Here is an 18,927-nt window from a genome sequence, read left to right as displayed (position 1 = left end):
CCCAGAAAAATTTCAGGTCTGGGAATTCTTCACCGATCTTCGAACACATGGCTTGGCTGGGGTACGGTGTCGCTTTTGTCACTGGGTCACAAATGACCGTAGTCCGACGACCATGAAATTTCATTTAAAACGAAAACATGATACTGGTAAGTCAATTTTATCAGAAAATTTGAACTTGGCGGGAAAAGAGCTTCAAAATGAGTACAGACATGACTAGGGAAAAATTTGGATCAAAAAATTTTTTTTCGAAAAGTCACCTTGTTTATACTCATTTTGAAGCTCTTGATGAGCTGAGTTTGCTTTCATGAATCATTCGAATCCAATTTCAGGACCCGGAGGGTTATGGGCGATTTGTGAGGAGAAGATCAATTCACAAGCACCAGCCAATTATGCGCCTCGGATGAAGAAACAGGTAATTTTTAATTTTCGATTTTTGAATTATCATGAACTCTAAAAGTTTCATGATCTAAAAATCTGAAATTCCTAGATTTCGAGAATCTTTTTTCTGAATTTTTCAAATTTCTGGAATTTTGAGAATCCAATGTTTTTGGAATTTTAGAATTTCGAGAATTCTAGAAACATGTCTCCGGAATTTATAGATTTTCAGCAATTTTGAAATTTTAGGAATATTAGATTTTTCAGTGTTTCCAGAATTGCCAGCGTGAAGAAAAGAAATCGGGGTTTTTGAATATTACGAATTTTCAGCAATTTTTAGATTTTAAGATTTTAAGAATTTCTCGAATTTTCGAATTTCAGGAATTTCTGGGATTTCAAGAATTAGGAAAATTTCGAAATTCCAAAAATTTGGAACTCTCTAAAAATACAAAATTCAAAAGTTCCGCAATTTAGAAAGTGGGAAAGTCAGANAGTCAGAATATCAGAATCTCAGAACCTCAGAATCTCAGAATCTCAGAATTTCAGAATCTCAGAATTTCAGGATCTAAGAATCTCAGAATCTCAGAATCTCAGAATTTCAGAATCTCAGAATTTCAGGATCTAAGAATCTCAGAATTTCAGAATTTCAGAATTTCAGGATCTAAGAATCTCAGAATCTCAGAATCTCAGAATCTCAGAATCTCAGAATTTCAGAATTTCAGGATCTAAGAATCTCAGAATTTCAGAATTTCAGGATCTAAGAATCTCAGAATCTCAGAATCTCAGAATCTCAGAATCTCAGAATCTCAGAATCTCAGAATTTCAGAATCTCAGAATTTCAGGATCTAAGAATCTCAGAATCTCAGAATCTCAGAATTTCAGAATCTCAGAATTTCAGAATCTCAGAATTTCAGAATCTCAGAATCTCAGAATTTCAGAATCTCAGAATTTCAGGATCTAAGAATCTCAGAATTTCAGAATTTCAGAATTTCAGGATCTAAGAATCTCAGAATCTCAGAATCTCAGAATCTCAGAATCTCAGAATCTCAGAATCTCAGAATCTCAGAATTTCAGAATCTCAGAATTTCAGGATCTAAGAATCTCAGAATCTCAGAATCTCAGAATCTCAGAATCTCAGAAATTCGGGAAAGTCTATAATTCCAAAAATTCAAAAGTTCAGGTTTTTCTCAAAATTCCAAACTTTTTTCAAACTTTGAAAATTTGGATTTCTAGATTTCTTTCTAATTTTTTTTCGAAATCAAATACAGAATCTCTTTTCCGCTTATTCCTATATTTCCCGTTTACATTACATTCCATTCAGAAAATTGGAAAAAAAATTCGTCTGTATGAAAACTGGATTTCCCCCCAAAAAAACTTTTTTTGGATAAATTTATACATCTACTTTTCTATAGAAGCTACTTTTCTACAGAGAAAAAAAAGCGTTTTCTTTTAAATTTTCTGCGTCTCTCAATTTTCCACACTCTCTTCCCCCAAATTTTCCGCGCGGCGAAAATGTAAAAATTAATGCGAATTTCCCCAGTCTCTGTGTGATTTCTAGGTCACAAGTTGTCCACTATTCAAACGTGTTTTTAGAAGAAACAGTGTGTAAAATCAAGAGACGCAGACACATTTTTCGTATACAAAAATGATATATCCGTGTGGGTTTTCCAGGGTAAAATTGGATTGGAAAAGTTTGTTTTCTTTTCGGACACACAAATTTGGGAAAACTGGTTTTTTCGCTTTTGAGAACGAAATTTTTGACCCAGATTTTAGGGTAATTTGGGGTGACTTTTTTGATGAGGAAATGAAAAAATTAGGAAGGAAAAAATTGAGGGATGGACATCTGGAAAAACAAATGAACAGACAGAAATACATAGAGGAGAGTACCGGGAAATATGATTGAGATTCTGAAATTCTGAAATTCTGAAATTCTGAAATTCTGAAATTCTGAAATTCTGAAATTCTGAAATTCTGAAATTCTGAGATTCTGAGATTCTGAGATTCTGAGATTGTGAGATTCTGAGATTCTGAGATTCTGAGATTCTGAGATTCTGAGATTCTGAGATTCTGAGATTCTGAAATTCTGAGATTCTGGTGTCCTTAGATTGTGAGGTTCTGGGATCCTTAGATTCTGAGATTCTGAAATTCTGAAATTTTGAAATTTTGAGATGTCATTCTGAGATTCTGAGATTTTGAGAATCTTTCAAAAATCGATATTTTCAGCCAGAAGACATCTTTCTAAAAGCCCTAAGCCAACCATCCCCATTCAATTTCAATCCATTCGCGACGGCGGAAATCAAAATGGGAGCACCTGATGATTTTTTAACAGCACTCATCGAACAAGCCAAACAATACGCCCATTCAAGCACATCACCATCCGCAGGATCAGTTGTAAGTGTTGGTTTTGGCTTGGAGGGAAATTCAAAAATTTTTATTTTTCAAACTTTTTCAGGAAGGAAACGCGTCCAACGAAAATGAGAGTCTAACCAGTGATTCTGTCTTTTTGAGCAAGCTAAACAGCTCTTTTCCTGTGGTAAGTGAGAGAGTGTAGAGAAACTAGAGTGTCTGCTTGTCTGCGTCTCTTATTTGGAGCAGATAACAACGCGTATCTCGAAAACTACATTAGTTAACGTGGTCAATTGCAAAATTGCTCAGCATAAAATTTTACACATTTTGCTAATTGACAACTTTTTTCTAGCTTTTTTAGTTTTAGAGAGTCTTGAAGTTAGGCAATCAAAAGAGAGACGCAGAGAAACTAGAGCACTCTCGTTTCTCTGTGTCTCTCGTGCAGTTTCTATGTTGCATCTCTTAGGATAGTGCTGCTCATATTCAAGAAATCAATCTAAAAATTTGTGAATTAGTGATTTTCAAGTTCAGAATGCAAAATTTTAAAATTTCTGAAGAAAAATTAATTTTCAAATTTTCAAAATTTTCGCAAAAATAATTTGAAAAAAAAAACATTTTTTCTGGGATTTGATTTTAGTTTTAAAAAAAATTCTATAAAACTTTGAACTTATTTCAAACAAAACACATTCAACAATTAAAAAATAGGTCTTCTTTACGAGAGACGCAGAGAAACGAGGTTGTCTCGCTTCTCTGAATCTTTCTTTCGCCCTCCTAACTTCTATAGCTCGTTTCTCAGAAGCCTTTATAGCTAACGAGAAGTTGTCAACCACAAAAATGTGTAAAATTTTATGCTAAGTAATTTTGTAGTTGACCGCAAGTTACTAGCTCCAACCTTTCTTGGGATATGAGCGTTTTTCTAATTGAAGCAGGCTGTAGGCGTCTCTGCTCGCTCCATCTCCTTTTCCGTCAGAAAAACGGTCATATCACAAAAACGGTTGAAGCTAGAAGATTTTGGCTAATTACAAAATTGCTGAGCATACAATTTTTCACATTTTTGTAGTTGTTTACTTTTTTCTAGCTTTAAAGCTTCTCGAGATACTACGGTTATTCGTGAGAGAGCACGGAAGCCGGGGTGCCTTCATGTCTGCGTCTCTTCCATAGCTTGTATCTCAAGAACCGTTATAGCTACAAAAATGTTTACAATTACAAAAATGTGTAAAATATTATGATGCGCAATTTTGTAGTTGACTTCTTTTTGATAGCATTTTTTGTTCTTGAGATATGCCTGTTTTTCTAAACATTCACAATTTTGAAGCTCGTCTGAAGTTCAAACGCGCTTATCTCGAGACTCGTTATAGCTATGAAAAATCTGTGAACTGTTAAAATGTGTGGAATTTGCTCATTTTTTTTCCTTTTAGAAAGAAGAAGATTCGTCTTCGTCGTCGGTCAGTGGAAGCACTTCAACATCCACGTCTTCATCAGATTTCCATTTAAGTGATGGGTCAAGTATCGCGGCACTCTTGCAAATCGCAACAGATTCCGATTTGATTTTTACGTTTAATGCGAGAAAATCTGGAGAGTACTGTTTCGAGAATAATGCCAAAAATGTGAGTTTGGATGTTCCAGAAGTTATAGGAAATTCAGAAATTCAAAACTTTGGAAATTCGGAAATTCGAGAATTCGGAGACTCATAAATTTCGAAATTCCTGAAAGTTCTGAAATTTCAAAAAATTTAGAGACCTCAAAAAGTTCAGAAGTTCCAAAATTTCATTCATTCTGAAAATAAAAAAGGGAAATTGAGAAGTTCAGAAATTCAGAAATTCGGAAATTCTGAAACTCTAAATTTCTGAAATTCTGAACTTCCGGTATAAAAATTTTCAGAATGAACGAAATTTTAAACCCAAAATTCCAAAAAATTCTGAACTTCTAAAAAATTCTGAAAATCCAAAAACTCTAAAATTCGAAAAAATCTGAATATTGAAATTCCATCTGAAATTCCAAAAAATCGAAATTTCGAAAAAGTCGGAAATTTCGACAGTTTCCGAGAATCCAGATTCAGGAATTTAAAAAATCTGAAATTCCAAAACATTGAAAAAAAGTATTTTGGATTATCTGAGATTTCTGAAATTCGGAAAATCTAAAAAATTCTAAAATTCTGACATTCTTTTAAAAAATCAAAAACTTCGAAATATTAAAAATTCAGAAATTCAGAATATCCACAGTTTAAAAAATTCTGAAATTAGAAGTTCAGAAATTCAGAAACTTTGAAATTTTGAAAACTCAAAAAACTTTGATAGTTACGAAAAATTCTTATAATCCTGAAAGCTCTAAAGATTCTGAAATTCCAAAGGTCAGATGTTCCATAAATTCAAAAATTCTGAAGGTCCGAAATTTAGAAAAACATTAGAAATTCAAATAAATCTGAGATCCCAAAAAAATCTGAAAATCCGTAATTACTGGAAATTTCTAAGATCCCAAGATTTCATACACTCCAAAAATTCGGGATTTCCAGCAATTTAAAGAAACTCGAATATTCCAAAAGTTCAGGAATTCGTAAATTCCAAAAAATCGAAAACTCGAAAAATTCGAAACTTTCGAATATCCAATAAACTCAATAAACTCGGAAAATCAAAAATTTCGAAATTTCGAAATTTGAATTTCAAAATTCTTAAATTCCCAAAGTTTAAAATTCCAAATTTTCAGCATAAAATGATCACTCTGACCGATTGCGGCAACGAAATCCGAGTGAGCCAACTCGAAAACGACGAGGAGATTCGTGTGGAAAATTGGCGGAAAAGCGATTGGCAACAGTTCACATGGGCGGTCCGCGGGACTTGTCTTCACTTTTTGAAAGGTTGCTCAGAATTGTCGATTTTCAAAAATACTCTGGTTCCTTTGGAACTAAAAATGGAAGAAGTGGAGGCTGAAGTGGAGTAGAATCAATATTTATTTTTTTTATTTTTATAAATTTTCAAAAATTTTTTAATTATCGCTGATTTGTCATTCATTTCCCCCAATTGATTTCGACCCAATTTGGTGTCTTTCATTTTTCAAATTTTTCAATTCTAAATATTTTTCCCAGTACTACCTATTGGCATACGGGTCATCATCTTCTGTATTTTTGAAATTTTCTCTGAAATTTTTAAATTCCCGCCGCTCTCGAACTCCTTCTGTACCCCACCCCGTGTGCCCCTTTTCCCTTATTTTTCTGCTATCCTGATTTTCTTCTCTTAAATTAATTTTTTTTTCTGCCACATAGTTTCAGCCACATAACAAAAAAGATAGCTCTATTTCTAATTTGAACCCACATTTGTTCTGAAGAGTGGAAATGAAGTACGTGGAAATTCAAACGTTGCCAGGTGAGAAGGCAGTGCAGGGAAGCTAGAGGGTCTGACTAGAAAACGGCGCGTATCTGAAAAACTGCGCAAGTTAGAAAAATGTGTTCAACTATGAAATTGCTCAGCATAAAACTTTACACATTTTGTTAGTTGACAACTTTTTTTCTAGCTTTTTTAGTTTTTGAGATACAGAGCCTTGAAGTTAGGCAATCAAAAGAGAGACGCAGAGAAACTAGAGCACTCTCGTTTCTCTGGGTCTCTCGTGCAGTGCTCAAAGGCGCTTATCTCAAAAACTACAGAAGCTATCAAAAAAGTGTTAACTGCAAAAAAAAAACTTTATTTTTAGCAATTTCGCAGTAGACCAAAAAATGCTAGCTTTAACGATTTTTGAGTAATGATCGTTTTTGAAATTTCCAAGAAATTCAGAAAGTTAGGAAATTCTGAAATTCTGAAAGACCGAAAGTTTAAATTTTCGAGGTTTATGAAAATCTGAAATTCTGAAAAATTCTGATATTCTGAGATTCTGAGATTCTCAGATTCTGAGATTCTCAGATTCTGAGATTCTGAGATTCTGAGATTCTGAGATTCTGAGATTTGGAGATTCTGAGATTCTGAGATTCTGAGATTCTGAAATTTCGAGATTCTGAGATTCTGAGATTCTGAAATTCTGAGATTCTTAAGTTCTGAGATGCTGAGATTTTGAGATTCTGAGATTCTGAAATTCTGAGATTCTTAAGTTCTGAGATTCTGAGATTTTGAGATTCTGAGATTCTCAGATTCTGAGATTCTGAGATTCTGAGATTCTGAGATTCTGAGATTCTGAGATTCTGAGATTTGGAGATTCTGAGATTCTGAGATTCTGAGATTCTGAAATTTCGAGATTCTGAGATTCTGAGATTCTTAAGTTCTGAGATGCTGAGATTCTAAAATTCTAAAGTTTTGAGATCCTGAGATTCTGAAATTCTAAGTTTTGTTTCTGAAATTCTAAGTTTAGTTTTTTTTCAGAATTTTGAAAAAATTCCCTCGATTTGAAAAACTTTTAACTTTCTAGAATTTCTAAAAATTCGAAGTTTCTGGAATTTTTTTACACTCAAATTCTCGAAATTTCCATGTATTTTCGAATTTTCTGGAATTAGGCAAATTTTAAATTTCGATCTTCCCTCAAATAAAAAGTGGGCGGAGCTTAATTTCGGGTTCTAAGATTTAGGATTTCTGCTTTACGGATCAAACTTGTCTAAATTAATTCTTTTTTCCAGGCCAGTGAGATTCTGAGATTCTGAGATTCTATTCTGAAAATCAGAAATTCTGAGATTCTAAGACTCTGAGATTATGAGATTCTGAGATTCTGAGATTCTGAGATTCTGAGATTCTGAGATTCTGAAATTCTGAGATTCTGAGATTCTGAGATTCTGAGATTCTGAGATTCTGAAATTCTGAAATTTTGAAATTTTGAGATGTCATTCTGAGATTTTGAGATTCTGAGATTCTGAGATTCTGAGATTCTGAGATTCTGAGATTCCGATTTTCTGAGATTCTGAGATTCCGAGATTCTGAAATTCTGAGATTCAAAAATTCAGAAAAGTCAAGTTTCACAAAAAATCAGAAATTCGAAAATCAAAAATTCGAATTTGGAAAAAATTATAAAAAATTCAAATTCTCCATTTCACAAATTTTTGGATTTTCTGATTTTTTAATTTTTTAAACTTTTTTCCAGGCACGTCTCCCCATCCCCGTCGAAAGAAGAGACGTCGGTGTCCATATCGAAAAAACGATAAAGGAAAAATCAGATGGCGTCATAAGCTTCGAAAGTGGAAACGGAGAAAGAAGAGATTGCGAAAACGAGCGAAGAATTCGAAATCGAAAAGTTCGAAATCCTCCACAATGACTCCAGAACAAAAGGAGAGAAAAGCCAGAAGAAAGAAAATCAAGAAACGAAAGAAGCTTCGAAGGAAAAAGGTTCAGAGGAGAAAACATCGAATTCGACGACATTTATATGATTCGAACCGCAAGAAGATGCCAGAGAAATCGAAGAAATTGAAGAAGGATATTATTATTATTATTATTGCAAGACTTCGTGCCTTAAGACGCGTCAAACGAGTCCGAATCCTCCATAAATACCAACGAGATCGTGCATTGATCTGTTCAGCAAAACGAAAAGCTATTCAGAATCTCAACATGTGCTGGAAACGGGCTAGACATCGTCGCAAGAAGTATCAAAGATACCGTAGACAACTGGAGAATTTTGCAAATCGAAAACGAATCACTCAATGGAGGAATTGTCAAATTCCAAAGGAGAAAAAAGCGGTTCAAGTGCATTTTGATCTACCCAAAGCATCGACTCAGCGGAGAAAAGAGACAAAACGTGTCGAGTATGAGAGACAGTATCCGATTAAAGTAGCTATCAATGCTGTCGAAATGAAAAGTGAACAAGTTCATGTGGCGAATAAAGGAAAAGTTGCATTGGGCAGTTTGCAGTGAGTTTGACTGGATTTGTTCAATTTGAAAATATTTGAAATTGAATTTCGAAAATTTTTGTATTGATCGTTTTTGGATAGCGTTTACATTTTTTGAGATATGCGCCTTTAATTGTTGAGCGTCAAAAAAAAAAGAAGCGAAGGCGAACTGCGACTACCGTCAGTTTCAAGCTCATTTATCTCGACTCCTATGCAAGATATCAAAAAAGTTTTAACTGATAAAATGTTTATCATAATATCAAAACTATTTTATCATTTGAAAAATGTTCAATATCTCTTGTGGGAACCGAGATAATTGAGAACAAAGTTGACGGTTTGGGTGGGGTTCAATTATTTTAAAAAAATACAGTATGTGCATTTGAGCTCAATTATCTTGGTTCCTATGAAAGATATCAGACATTTGTCAACTGCTGAATTATTTATCGTAATATTTCCAATATTTAATTAGTTGACAAATTTTTGATATCTATTATAGGAACCGAGATAATGGAGCTCAAAGTACATGTCTCGTTTTTAGGAGAGGGGTTCCTTATAGGAACAGGGTTATCACAAAACCTGAACTGTGTAGCTTGATTTTTTTACTATGAAAATGTGTAAAATTTCATTTCACAAATTTTTGTAATTGATCATTTTTTGATAACGTTATCACTTTTTGAGATATGCGCCTTCAAAAGTTGGGCGTCAAAAAAAAGGAAGTGAAGGCGAACTGCGACTACCCAAATAGCAGGGCTCCCAGTTTTGAGCTCAATTATCTCGGTTCCTATTAGAGCTATCCAAATATTGTAAATTGATAAAATATTGGTGATATTATGATAAATATTTTATTAGTTGACTACTTTTTGATATTTCTGACAGGGACCGAAAAAAAAATGGCTCAAAGTCAAAAGAAGCTAAAAGGTCCTCCTAGACTTCACCGTACTTTGTTCATAAAACTAGCCATATCTGAAAAACTGTGCTATTTATCAAAAAATTGTCAATTACAAAAATATTCAGCATAACATTATGCAAATTTTACCAATTGATCATTTTTTTGACAGCTTGAACCTCTTTTGAGATAAGCGCCTTTCAAATTGGGCGTAGGTTAGGGCCCCTAGCCTAGGAGAGACGCAGACTACAAAGCCATCTAGTTTCTCTGCACCCTCTTCGCTTCCTCCACTATTTCAGGCTCCGTGTTCAAGAGAGCATTGTTGGTGATTTTGGACGTGTTCGTGCAAGAATTCAATACATTGGACATGGGGACCAAGGTTTCTGTGATGTTCGTTGGCAGTCTCAACTACACGACAAGGGGAACGGATCAGTGAGATTGTAGAAAAACGGGAATATCTCAAGAGCCAAATTAGCTAGCAAAAATTTGTTAATTGCAAAATTGCTCCGCATAAAATTTTATACATTTTTGTAGTTGGTAATTTTTTGATAGCTTTTACGGTTCTTGAGATATAATCCCTAAAAGTTTAGGAACTCCGTTGAATGGAGCCAAGACATTGTTTTGGGAAAACAGTCGTATCTCAAAAACAAAGACAGCTAGCAAAAAATTTTTAACAACAAAATTACTCAACATAAAATTTTACACACTTTACCAGTTGACAAACTTTTGATAGCTTTTACGGTTTTTGAGATATTCCTATTTGTTTCAGAACGAAGCCCAAATCCTGGCCAAACTTGCACATTTGGGATCTCAAAATGCCGTGCGAGTGTTGTTCTTTGGCCAGTTTATGACTCTGCAATGCACAATGACGAGTCTAGTAAGTTAAAAATCTATATAATCTAAAAATTCCCTGCTTTTCCAGCTCTATATGTCACTACAGCTCTGTTTGGACAATGAGAAGTTGGACATGCAAAGTTGCGTTCGCATTATTCAGCAAAGTTTTTATTGTGTCAAGGATTTGCATAAGGTAAAATTGCTCAGCATAAAATTTTAGAAAGTTTTGTAGTTTAAAGGTTTTTGATAGCTTGAACGGTTCTCGAGATATGCCGGTAGTTCGGGAGGGCACAGTGACTGCGTCTTTTCCAAAGCTCGTATCTCGAGAACCGTCATAGCTACCAAAAACTTGTCAATTATGAAAATATGTAAAATTTAATGCTGAGCAATTTTGTAGTAAAACACTTTTTTCCATCTCTTACGCTTCTCTTGCTATCTTCAGATTGGCTACGCAAACTTGGGCATCTGTCCAGCAAGCTTCTCGTTCTTGAAATCCAACCCGTCTTTGATTGTTTTCAACAATTTTCAATTCGCTCGAACTTTTGAGAGTCTTCGTAAGCAACCAGAGGATTCAGAAGACCTTCGGAAGCACAGCAGGAAGACGTCACGGGTGCGACGTCTTCCGAAGAATCTTGTACTTCCTTACATGTCGAGACGGCAGCATTTTCGTATGGTCAAGGGTGCTCCGGATGATTATGAGTCGTGGTTTTATTTCTGTGCAAGAGTTTTGAATGAGGGGGTAATGGTTGTGGGGAGAAGAGGGAGTGCGGGGAAAGAGGAGGGCGCAGAGAAGCGAGAGTGTCTCGTTTCTCTGCGTCTCGCTTTTGCACACCGAACTTTAAAAGCCTGTATCTCAAAAACCGTTATAGCTATAAAAAAGTTGTCAACTACAAAAATAATTTTCATAAAACACATTTTTATAGTTTATAACTTTTTTCTAGCTATTACAATTCTTGAGATATAAGCGTTAGAAGTTCGGAGTACAAAAGAGACGCAAAGAAACGAGTGTATCTAGTTTTTTTTAGAAACCTCTGGAATGGGAGAAAAAAGACGTGCTAAAAGAGATGGACCACATGAAAATGTCGCTTGCAAAATATGAATTCGTCAAGAAATACAAACATTCCGACCCATTGGCAGATAAGAAGGTTTTGTGCATTAGAGCGAATTTTCATCAAATTCAAATTTTGCAGATGAAACAGATTCTGGCTTACTGCCTCTCGGCCAACGAGACGAATGCCAAGAAATTGGGATATTTCGTTGAAAGAGTGATTCAACATTGGGTGGATAAACTGGCGAATAATGAAAAACGAGAAGAGCCGTGGTCATGGATTGACGAAAAAGAGTCGAAGAAACTTGAAAAAGAAAAGAAGTCGTGGGAGAATAAGTTGAAAGCAGAGTTTCCGGAGAAATCGAGAAAGTGTAACTATTAGAGATCTTACTTGTACTGATGATAAGGAATAAATGATTATAGATTTTATTCATTTTTTGAATTTTTTTAGATTATTGGGTTTATTGTCGACCTGACGGCCTAATTTTTGACAAAATAATTTTCTGGTCGACCTAGCGGATGGCCTAGAAAGGACAAAGCATGGCCTAGAATAACAAATTCCAGCCAAGCAACCAAAAATTATGAACCTAACTTTCTAAAAAAAAACCAAAACTTCTAAAATTTCTGGAAATTCAAAAACTCTGAAAAGTCTCAAATTGCTGCTCTCGTCCTTCCCCTCTCAGAATCTCAGAATCTCAGAATCTCAGAATCTCAGAATCTCAGAATCTCAGAATCTCAAAATCTCAGAATCTCAGAATCTCAGAATCTCAGAATCTCAGAATCTCAGAACTTCAGAATCTCAGAATCTCACAATTTCAGAATCTCAGAACCTCAGAATCTCAGAATTTCAGAATCTCAGAATCTCAGAATCTCAGAATTTCAGAATCTCAGAATCTCACAATTTCAGAATCTCAGAATCTCAGAATCTCAGAATCTCAGGATCTCAGAATCTCCGAATCTCAGAATCTCCAAATCTCAGAATCTCAGAATCTCAGAATCTCAGAATCTCAGAATTTCAGATTTTCAGAGTTTCGGAGTTTCAGGATTTTGGAATTAATTATGTATTTTCTCAAAAACCACTTCATGAAATAATTTATTATTAATTAAGAACAAATATATATACAGAAAAAATAGAGCTAGGACTAAAGCTCCATTTTTCAAGCTACATAACTTCTAAAAGTTCTTATCCGTTTTTCAAAAAATTGTTCAAAAATCCCTGAGCCACTTCTCCACTAATCAAATTGTTCAACTGTCCCAAAACGGCCGCCGGCGATTGATCCATCATTCCAGACACCTCCTCACACCTCTTCATCGCTCTCTGTAGCTGTGTTCCAATCTCCAAACTAGCAATGACGTCACACGTGGCAACGGCTTCCCGAAGAGCATCACACTGCTGACGTTCGGCTCCACGACGGCACGTCTCCTGAGAAGCCTTCAGAAGATCGATTTCTCCAGTCATAATTGCTCTTCGAAGTTCTTCTCCCCAGGCATCGAACGTCTTCTCATCGGCGACATCTTGACACTTTCCATAAGCGATTTGCATGAACTCTGAGATGAATGGGAGGCATCCTTTGCCACGTGGCAAGCCGAAGTTACTGTCTGCGTTTGGGACCAAATCTTGGATGCCGATTTGAGGAAGAGGTTCCGGTTTTCCGCCGGTTGATTGGGGAGAGGTACCGGTTCCAACTTGAAGGAAGCGACGAGCGATTTGCATGAATGGGGAGCCGTCGAAAGAGTTTGTCTGGAATTTTCAGATTTTTCAAAATGATTCTCTAGATATTCAAAAATTTTCGTTTAACTTTTTTTTGAATTTTTTTGTGTTTTCAAATTTTTCAACTTTTGAATTTTCAAGATTTTTTGAATTTTTTAAGTCTTTCCCAACAATTATAGATTTTCAAATCTCAGAATTTTTAATGATTATTGGACTTTTCTAACTTTTTTCTGAAAAACAGATCTAATAGCAAGTGAGACGCAGAGAAACGACTGTGTCTCGCTTCTCTGCGTCTCTTTCTTGCAAGCCTAACTTCTAAAGCTCATATCTCAAGAACCATGCAAGCTATTAAAAAGTTTCCGACTACGAAAATGTGTGAAATTTTATGCTGAGCAATTTATTAGCTGACAAATTTTGCTAGCTATTTCGGTTTCTGAGTTATGACCAATTTTCTAAAATATCGCGCCCTCAGCTTTTTGAGACCTTTCAGAAGCCAAGCCTCGTTTCTCACAAATCGTTATAGCTATGGAAAAGTTGTCAATTACAAACATGTGTGAAACTTTATGCTGAGCAATTTTGTAATTAACAAATTTTTTATAGGTTTCATGGTTCTCGAGATATAACGGTATTTCGGAAGGATGTACTGAAACAGGGATGGCGCTAGCTGCGTGTCAGAGTGGCTTTCAAGTTTTTCGAGCTCTAACAACACAGGAAACAATTTTCTCACCGGTGCTGGTGGTCTTGCCAATGTCGGTGCCGCCGCTGCCGCAGATGCCGATGACGCCGATGCTGGGGCCGCCACTTCCACCGGAGCAGCCGCTTGCACTTCAGCGACACTCGTCTCCACTGCATCTCCAATCGGTTCAGCGTATCGAATCTCTCGAATTTTCTCCCCCATTGCCACGTTCTTTTTGAATTCTCGAACTCCTAAAACATCTCGACCACCTTCGTCTCTGGGAGAAGGATCTTGAGAATTGGAAACTCCAAGAATCGGTGGAAGGGACACTGGAGCTGGTGTGGCTGTTGGGGGAGCTGGAGTACCGAAAGTCATTGGTGGTAGAGTTGGAAACGTTGGTTGAGGTGGTGGGGGTGTTTGATTGCCCATCTTGTCCAAAGCGTCTAAGAAGGCGTTGCGACCTTGGAATGCCAGATTTTGAATCGCTGAAATTAGCGGTTAAATTTCACAAATGATGTATATGATCTTTGAGCTCAATTTTCTCAGTTTCTATGAGAGATATCAAAAATCTGTCAACTGATAAAATGTCTATCACAATATTACCAATATTTTACCAATTGAAATTATTTTGATATTTCTGATAGGAACCGAGATAATTAAGCTCAAAGTCAACGTTTAGGGTGGTCTATACGTTCAATGTTCTGATATAGTGCCACTGAGCTCAACTATCTCGGTTCCTGTGAGAGATATCAAAATCTTGCCAACTAATAAAATGTTTATCATAATATCATCCATATTTTATTAGTTGACAAAATTTTGGTATCTCTTCCAGAAATTGAGATATTTGTGCTCAAAGCAAGGCTGCCGGAATTAGGGTTGCGGTAGGCCGGGTAGGTTGCCGGGTGCCAAACCAACCCCGCGGCCTAGCGGCCAATCTCCAAAGTACCCAAATCAAAAAGCAGCGGACATCCGGACACACAGACCTATCTAAACTAGTTACGCAAAAATCGGAAAATCTTCTCACCTCCACCAATCATCTGTGACGGCCTTTGTTCGGGTGTCGGTGGCTTTGGAGCGGCTATCGTCCTCCTTCAAGTTTCTCGGGATTAGCGACGATTTGTACTTTTTTATTTTCAACTGGTTTAATTCTGGCTATAAGGAATGAACGTCTAACATGATTCTCAAATTTCCAATGGAAAAAAAGTTAATTGGCTAGACAGGAATAAAACATAAATAGCTCTAATGCACTTTGAGATCAATTATCTCGGTTCCTGTAAAAGATATCAAAAACTTGTCAACTGATAAAATATAGACAGTCTTATGGTAAGTATTTTATTAGTTGAAAAAATTCTGATGTCTCTTATAAGAACCGAGATATAAGGGTTCAAAGTTAGATGTCCCCTTCTATTACAGGTGTTAAGATAGACAGTTCAGAAATGTACACAGTGATTACACAGTGGTACACAGTGATTTAGGGTGCAAAATCTACAATTCAGGAGTACGAAAATCGAATTTTTCACTTTCTCAGAAATACCGTACCTCCTGAAATAAGTTTTTCGTGCCCCAACGACTTCAAAATTGTTGCAATTCTTGAATTACTTGAAAAATATTACTGTAAAGGCTCTAACTGAACGCAAATGGTCCTAATTAACTTTGAACTTATTAATCTAGGTTTTTATGATAGATATCAAAAAGAAATCAACTGATAAAATACTGGTGATACTATGATAAACGTTTTATTAGTTCATAGATTTTTGATACCTTTTATAGGAAACGAGATAATTGAGCTCAGAGTTCACGTGCAGATCAAATACGGTAAATGCTATTTATGAACTTCAAGCTCCATTATCTCGATTTCTGTGAAAGATATCAAAAATCTGTAAACTGCAAAATTGTTGATAATTTTACGACAAACATTTTATCAGTGAACAAATGTTTGGTATCTTTTACAGGAACCGAGATAATCGAGCTCAAAATGCAGTTATAGGTGATCTTCTAGAGAATTTACGGTAACGCTTTTTAAGCTAGTTTATCTCGGTTCTTTTGAAAGATATTTAAATTTTGTCAACTAAAAAAATGTTTGTCATGTTATGATAATCATTTTATCAATTGACAATTTTTTGGTATCTTTTATAGGAACCGAGTCCCCTCCAAAGGTAATGAGGGCCAAGTGAACCTTTAAAGTAAAATCTAGGTATGTTTAAGCCAATTTTTTTGGACTTAGATGTCTTTAGACTACCTTTAAGATGACATGGACTTGTCAACAACCTACAGGAACCCAACAAAAACCAGAACTCACTGCACGTCTCTCTCATTATCCTTCATATTATTACTTGCCATTGACGATAGCTCTGTGGCCAGTTCAGCCATACTTCTCATGTTTTCAGGACGTAACAAGGATAGCAAAGGCTGGATGTCCATATTCTATAAACTGAAATTATCCAGGACATCCGGACAAACCGATCTGGATATTGCTTACCTGACATTGGACAATAGACAGGAGGGGGATAAAAAGTAAAAGTATCATGTTGGGGTGAAAATGTGAAAATCGAAAATGATTGAAAGGTGAAAAGCGCGCCAAAAAAGGGACGGATGTGTATTCTGTGGTTGGTTATGGTTGGGGTGACATACAGGCAATCTGGGCAACGAAGCATGTCTACCACTCTTCGACGTCTACACTCTCTCGGCGTCGGATTCAAGTTTAGGTCTGAATAGAGAGTATGGAGATTAGGAGAGAGTGGGCTAGAGAAAGAGACAGAAGAAGCTTCAAACTACTGGTGATGTGAGAAAATGAGTCATTATTGTTGGAGGCTATCTACAACGTTCTTTTATCCCTGTGAGAGATAAGAAAGCGTTTCTGATGTAATCAGTAATTAGGTGGGATTATTAGAAGTTGGCAAATTGGAACCGGTTGATTGGGATACAAAGAACATTGAACTTAATTATCTCAAGTTCTGTAAAAGATATCAAAAAACAATGACCTAATAAAATGTTGAGAATATTATGAGAAACATTTTATCAGTGCTCAAAATTTTTGATATCCCTTACAGGAACCGAGATAATTGAGCTCAAAGTTCAAGTATAGAAATGGCGTTCGCCAAGATGGCGTTCGAAAAGATTACCGATTTGGGGGAAAAAAATTATGTTTGAAATTTGAGGAAAACAGCTATGAAAGAAATTGGGATTTCAAAAAAAAAGAATGCAATAATTTCTAACAGCCAGTGTTCCCGCGTTCCCCGTTCTCGATCCAATTCTTTGTTAAATTGTAATCCAAGTTATTCTACTCTTCACGTGTCAGAGGTTTCATACCCTTCGGTCAATCTTTCTTATACAGGGTGGTTTTTAATTACTGCAACGGTATTCAAGTCTTCATAACTTTCCCAAAACTCGATGAAAACTTCCAAAATTTTGGATTAAATTATTTCAGACGCACAAATTGTATAATAATGCAAAAGTCATTGATTCCACTTCTTTTCATTCCGACGACAGCCGTCAGAGGCTTAGGACAGGAGCCTACAGCGGCACGGTGACACGAGGGCATTACTTCCGGATGATAATTTTTTAATCGAAGGCAACAAGATCAACCGAAATCACGTTATACTATTTAAGGCGACTACATATGTTTGTCAGTGAAGAAAACTCCCATATAAAGCTTCGCATTCCGATTCGGTCAGGATCTTTGATGGAAACACGGAAAATTGCGAAAAATCCGTTGTTTTCCCCGATTTCCGAACCAAATTCAACTATGAAACCAATCTAAGTAATCAGGATGTTTCTTAACTTGAATTCTACTTGAAAAGTTCATATACGGTGTTCCAACGAGATTGTGCCACGTTTTACTGTACCAAACACACCCAAGGGAGGCTCAAACTCAATTTTCCGGAGTTGAACTAGGCACAAGACAGGATCCCTTTCTCCTGAGACCTGAATCCAATAAATTATTCAATCTGAGGATGTTGGACCTAGATAGTTTACTCATGAAATTAACAAGCTTTCATCTATCTGGAGATCAGCCTTCAGAAGATATGGGTACTAATAGGTCAAAACTACCACCGTGCCGCCATAGGCTCTTTTCCGAAGCCTCTGACGGCTGTCGTCGGAATGAAGTGGAATCAATTGCATTATTATAAATTTTGTGCGTCTGAAATTACTTGATCCAAAATTTTGGAAGTTTTCATCGAGTTTTGGGAAAGTTATGAAGGCTTGAATACCGTTGCAGTAATTAAAAGCCACCCTGTATATAAAACGCTAGAGATGTCTGTTGGTCCCCGAGTCACTCTGCCCGCTTTTGAAAAATTTGAAAATCAAATATAGATATGACTTGACCCTTTAAGAACACGTGAGAAGCGAAGCGGCGAACCAGTGAAAAAACTAATAGTAACACAGGTAAAATGCGAACGGATCAGTTACGGACGCTCAGCGTTCGCGCGCGGTTGAAATAGAAACCGCATACGGACCGCACGCGACCCGTTTTCAGAAAACCACAGCACATTATTTCGTATTTCTCCGTATTCTATCCGTTTGCGAACTCGGTATCCGATCCGATTGCGAATGATAAACAAACGGATCCGTTTGCGAACTTAAACTTTTGTCTGATTCGCGAACGGATCCGTTTGTCCATCATGCGCAGTCGGATCGGATACGGAGTTCGCGAACGGACAGAATACGGAGGAATACGGAATAATGTGCTGTGGTTTTCTGAAAACGGGTCGCGTGCGTTCCGTAAACGGTTCCTATTTCAACCGCGCGCGAACGCTGAGCGCCCGTAACGGATTGTTCGCGAATCACCTGTGAAGTTAAATCGCAGCAAAGGCGCACCAGCTAGCTGATTGAAGTGCCGCAAGCGCGGCAAGCAAATGGCTGGTGAACAAATAAATAAACAAATGTTTCGGAGCCAAACAAGTCTTTCTATTACTGCAAAGTACATCCCTATAGTCCTTCTATTAGAAGGGCTCAAGTACAGTGCGGTCAATATCTTTGAGACCCCCTTGATTTTGGGCGCACAGAAAAAACTAGAAGGAGTATCAAAAAACTGTAAACGCCATTCGATTCACAATCAAAAATAACCTCTAGCGAAAGAATTTCATGAATTTAGCACTTTCCCTGTCCGTGTACCATCCAAAAAACCAATATGCAAGTGGTCAATATCTTTAAGACCATGCTATTTTTGAAAGAATTTTTGATTTTTTGGAAAAGTACAGCGTTCTACTTGTTGAAATTCTATGAAATTTTATATTATTAGAAAGCTCTCATCCCCTTT

At 36.4% G+C, this 18,927-nt stretch overlaps 2 protein-coding genes across 2 annotated transcripts in view; one reads left to right on the top strand and one right to left on the bottom strand.

Annotated features, from left to right (window-relative positions):
- Positions 1–11,662, top strand: part of CBG21812 — a gene marked incomplete at both ends in the record, with an annotated part of 17,199 nt that extends 5,537 nt beyond the window's left edge. Inside the window, 12 exons of the mRNA XM_045236718.1 lie at positions 17–146; positions 330–412; positions 2,599–2,766; positions 2,828–2,908; positions 4,140–4,328; positions 5,425–5,575; positions 7,774–8,533; positions 9,698–9,830; positions 10,168–10,275; positions 10,675–10,971; positions 11,258–11,377; positions 11,423–11,662. Coding sequence (XP_045097399.1) covers positions 17–146; positions 330–412; positions 2,599–2,766; positions 2,828–2,908; positions 4,140–4,328; positions 5,425–5,575; positions 7,774–8,533; positions 9,698–9,830; positions 10,168–10,275; positions 10,675–10,971; positions 11,258–11,377; positions 11,423–11,662 — 2,460 coding nt within the window. The remainder of the gene's footprint in view (positions 1–16; positions 147–329; positions 413–2,598; positions 2,767–2,827; positions 2,909–4,139; positions 4,329–5,424; positions 5,576–7,773; positions 8,534–9,697; positions 9,831–10,167; positions 10,276–10,674; positions 10,972–11,257; positions 11,378–11,422) is intronic.
- Positions 11,663–12,463: 801 nt separating this feature from the next.
- CBG21810 lies at positions 12,464–16,088 on the bottom strand (the record flags this gene model as incomplete). The annotated part of the gene is made up of 4 exons (XM_002635571.1): positions 12,464–13,021; positions 13,719–14,152; positions 14,692–14,756; positions 15,967–16,088. 4 exons carry the CDS (start codon positions 16,086–16,088, stop codon positions 12,464–12,466), a joined length of 1,179 nt encoding a protein of 392 aa, XP_002635617.1.
- Between the last annotated feature and the right edge of the window lie 2,839 nt (positions 16,089–18,927).

The sequence above is a fragment of the Caenorhabditis briggsae genome, assembly GCF_000004555.2.
Source record: "Caenorhabditis briggsae complete genome, chrV, whole genome shotgun sequence".
In the NCBI taxonomy this organism is placed as follows: domain Eukaryota; kingdom Metazoa; phylum Nematoda; class Chromadorea; order Rhabditida; family Rhabditidae; genus Caenorhabditis; species Caenorhabditis briggsae.
This window is presented reverse-complemented; position numbering and strand designations above follow the sequence as displayed.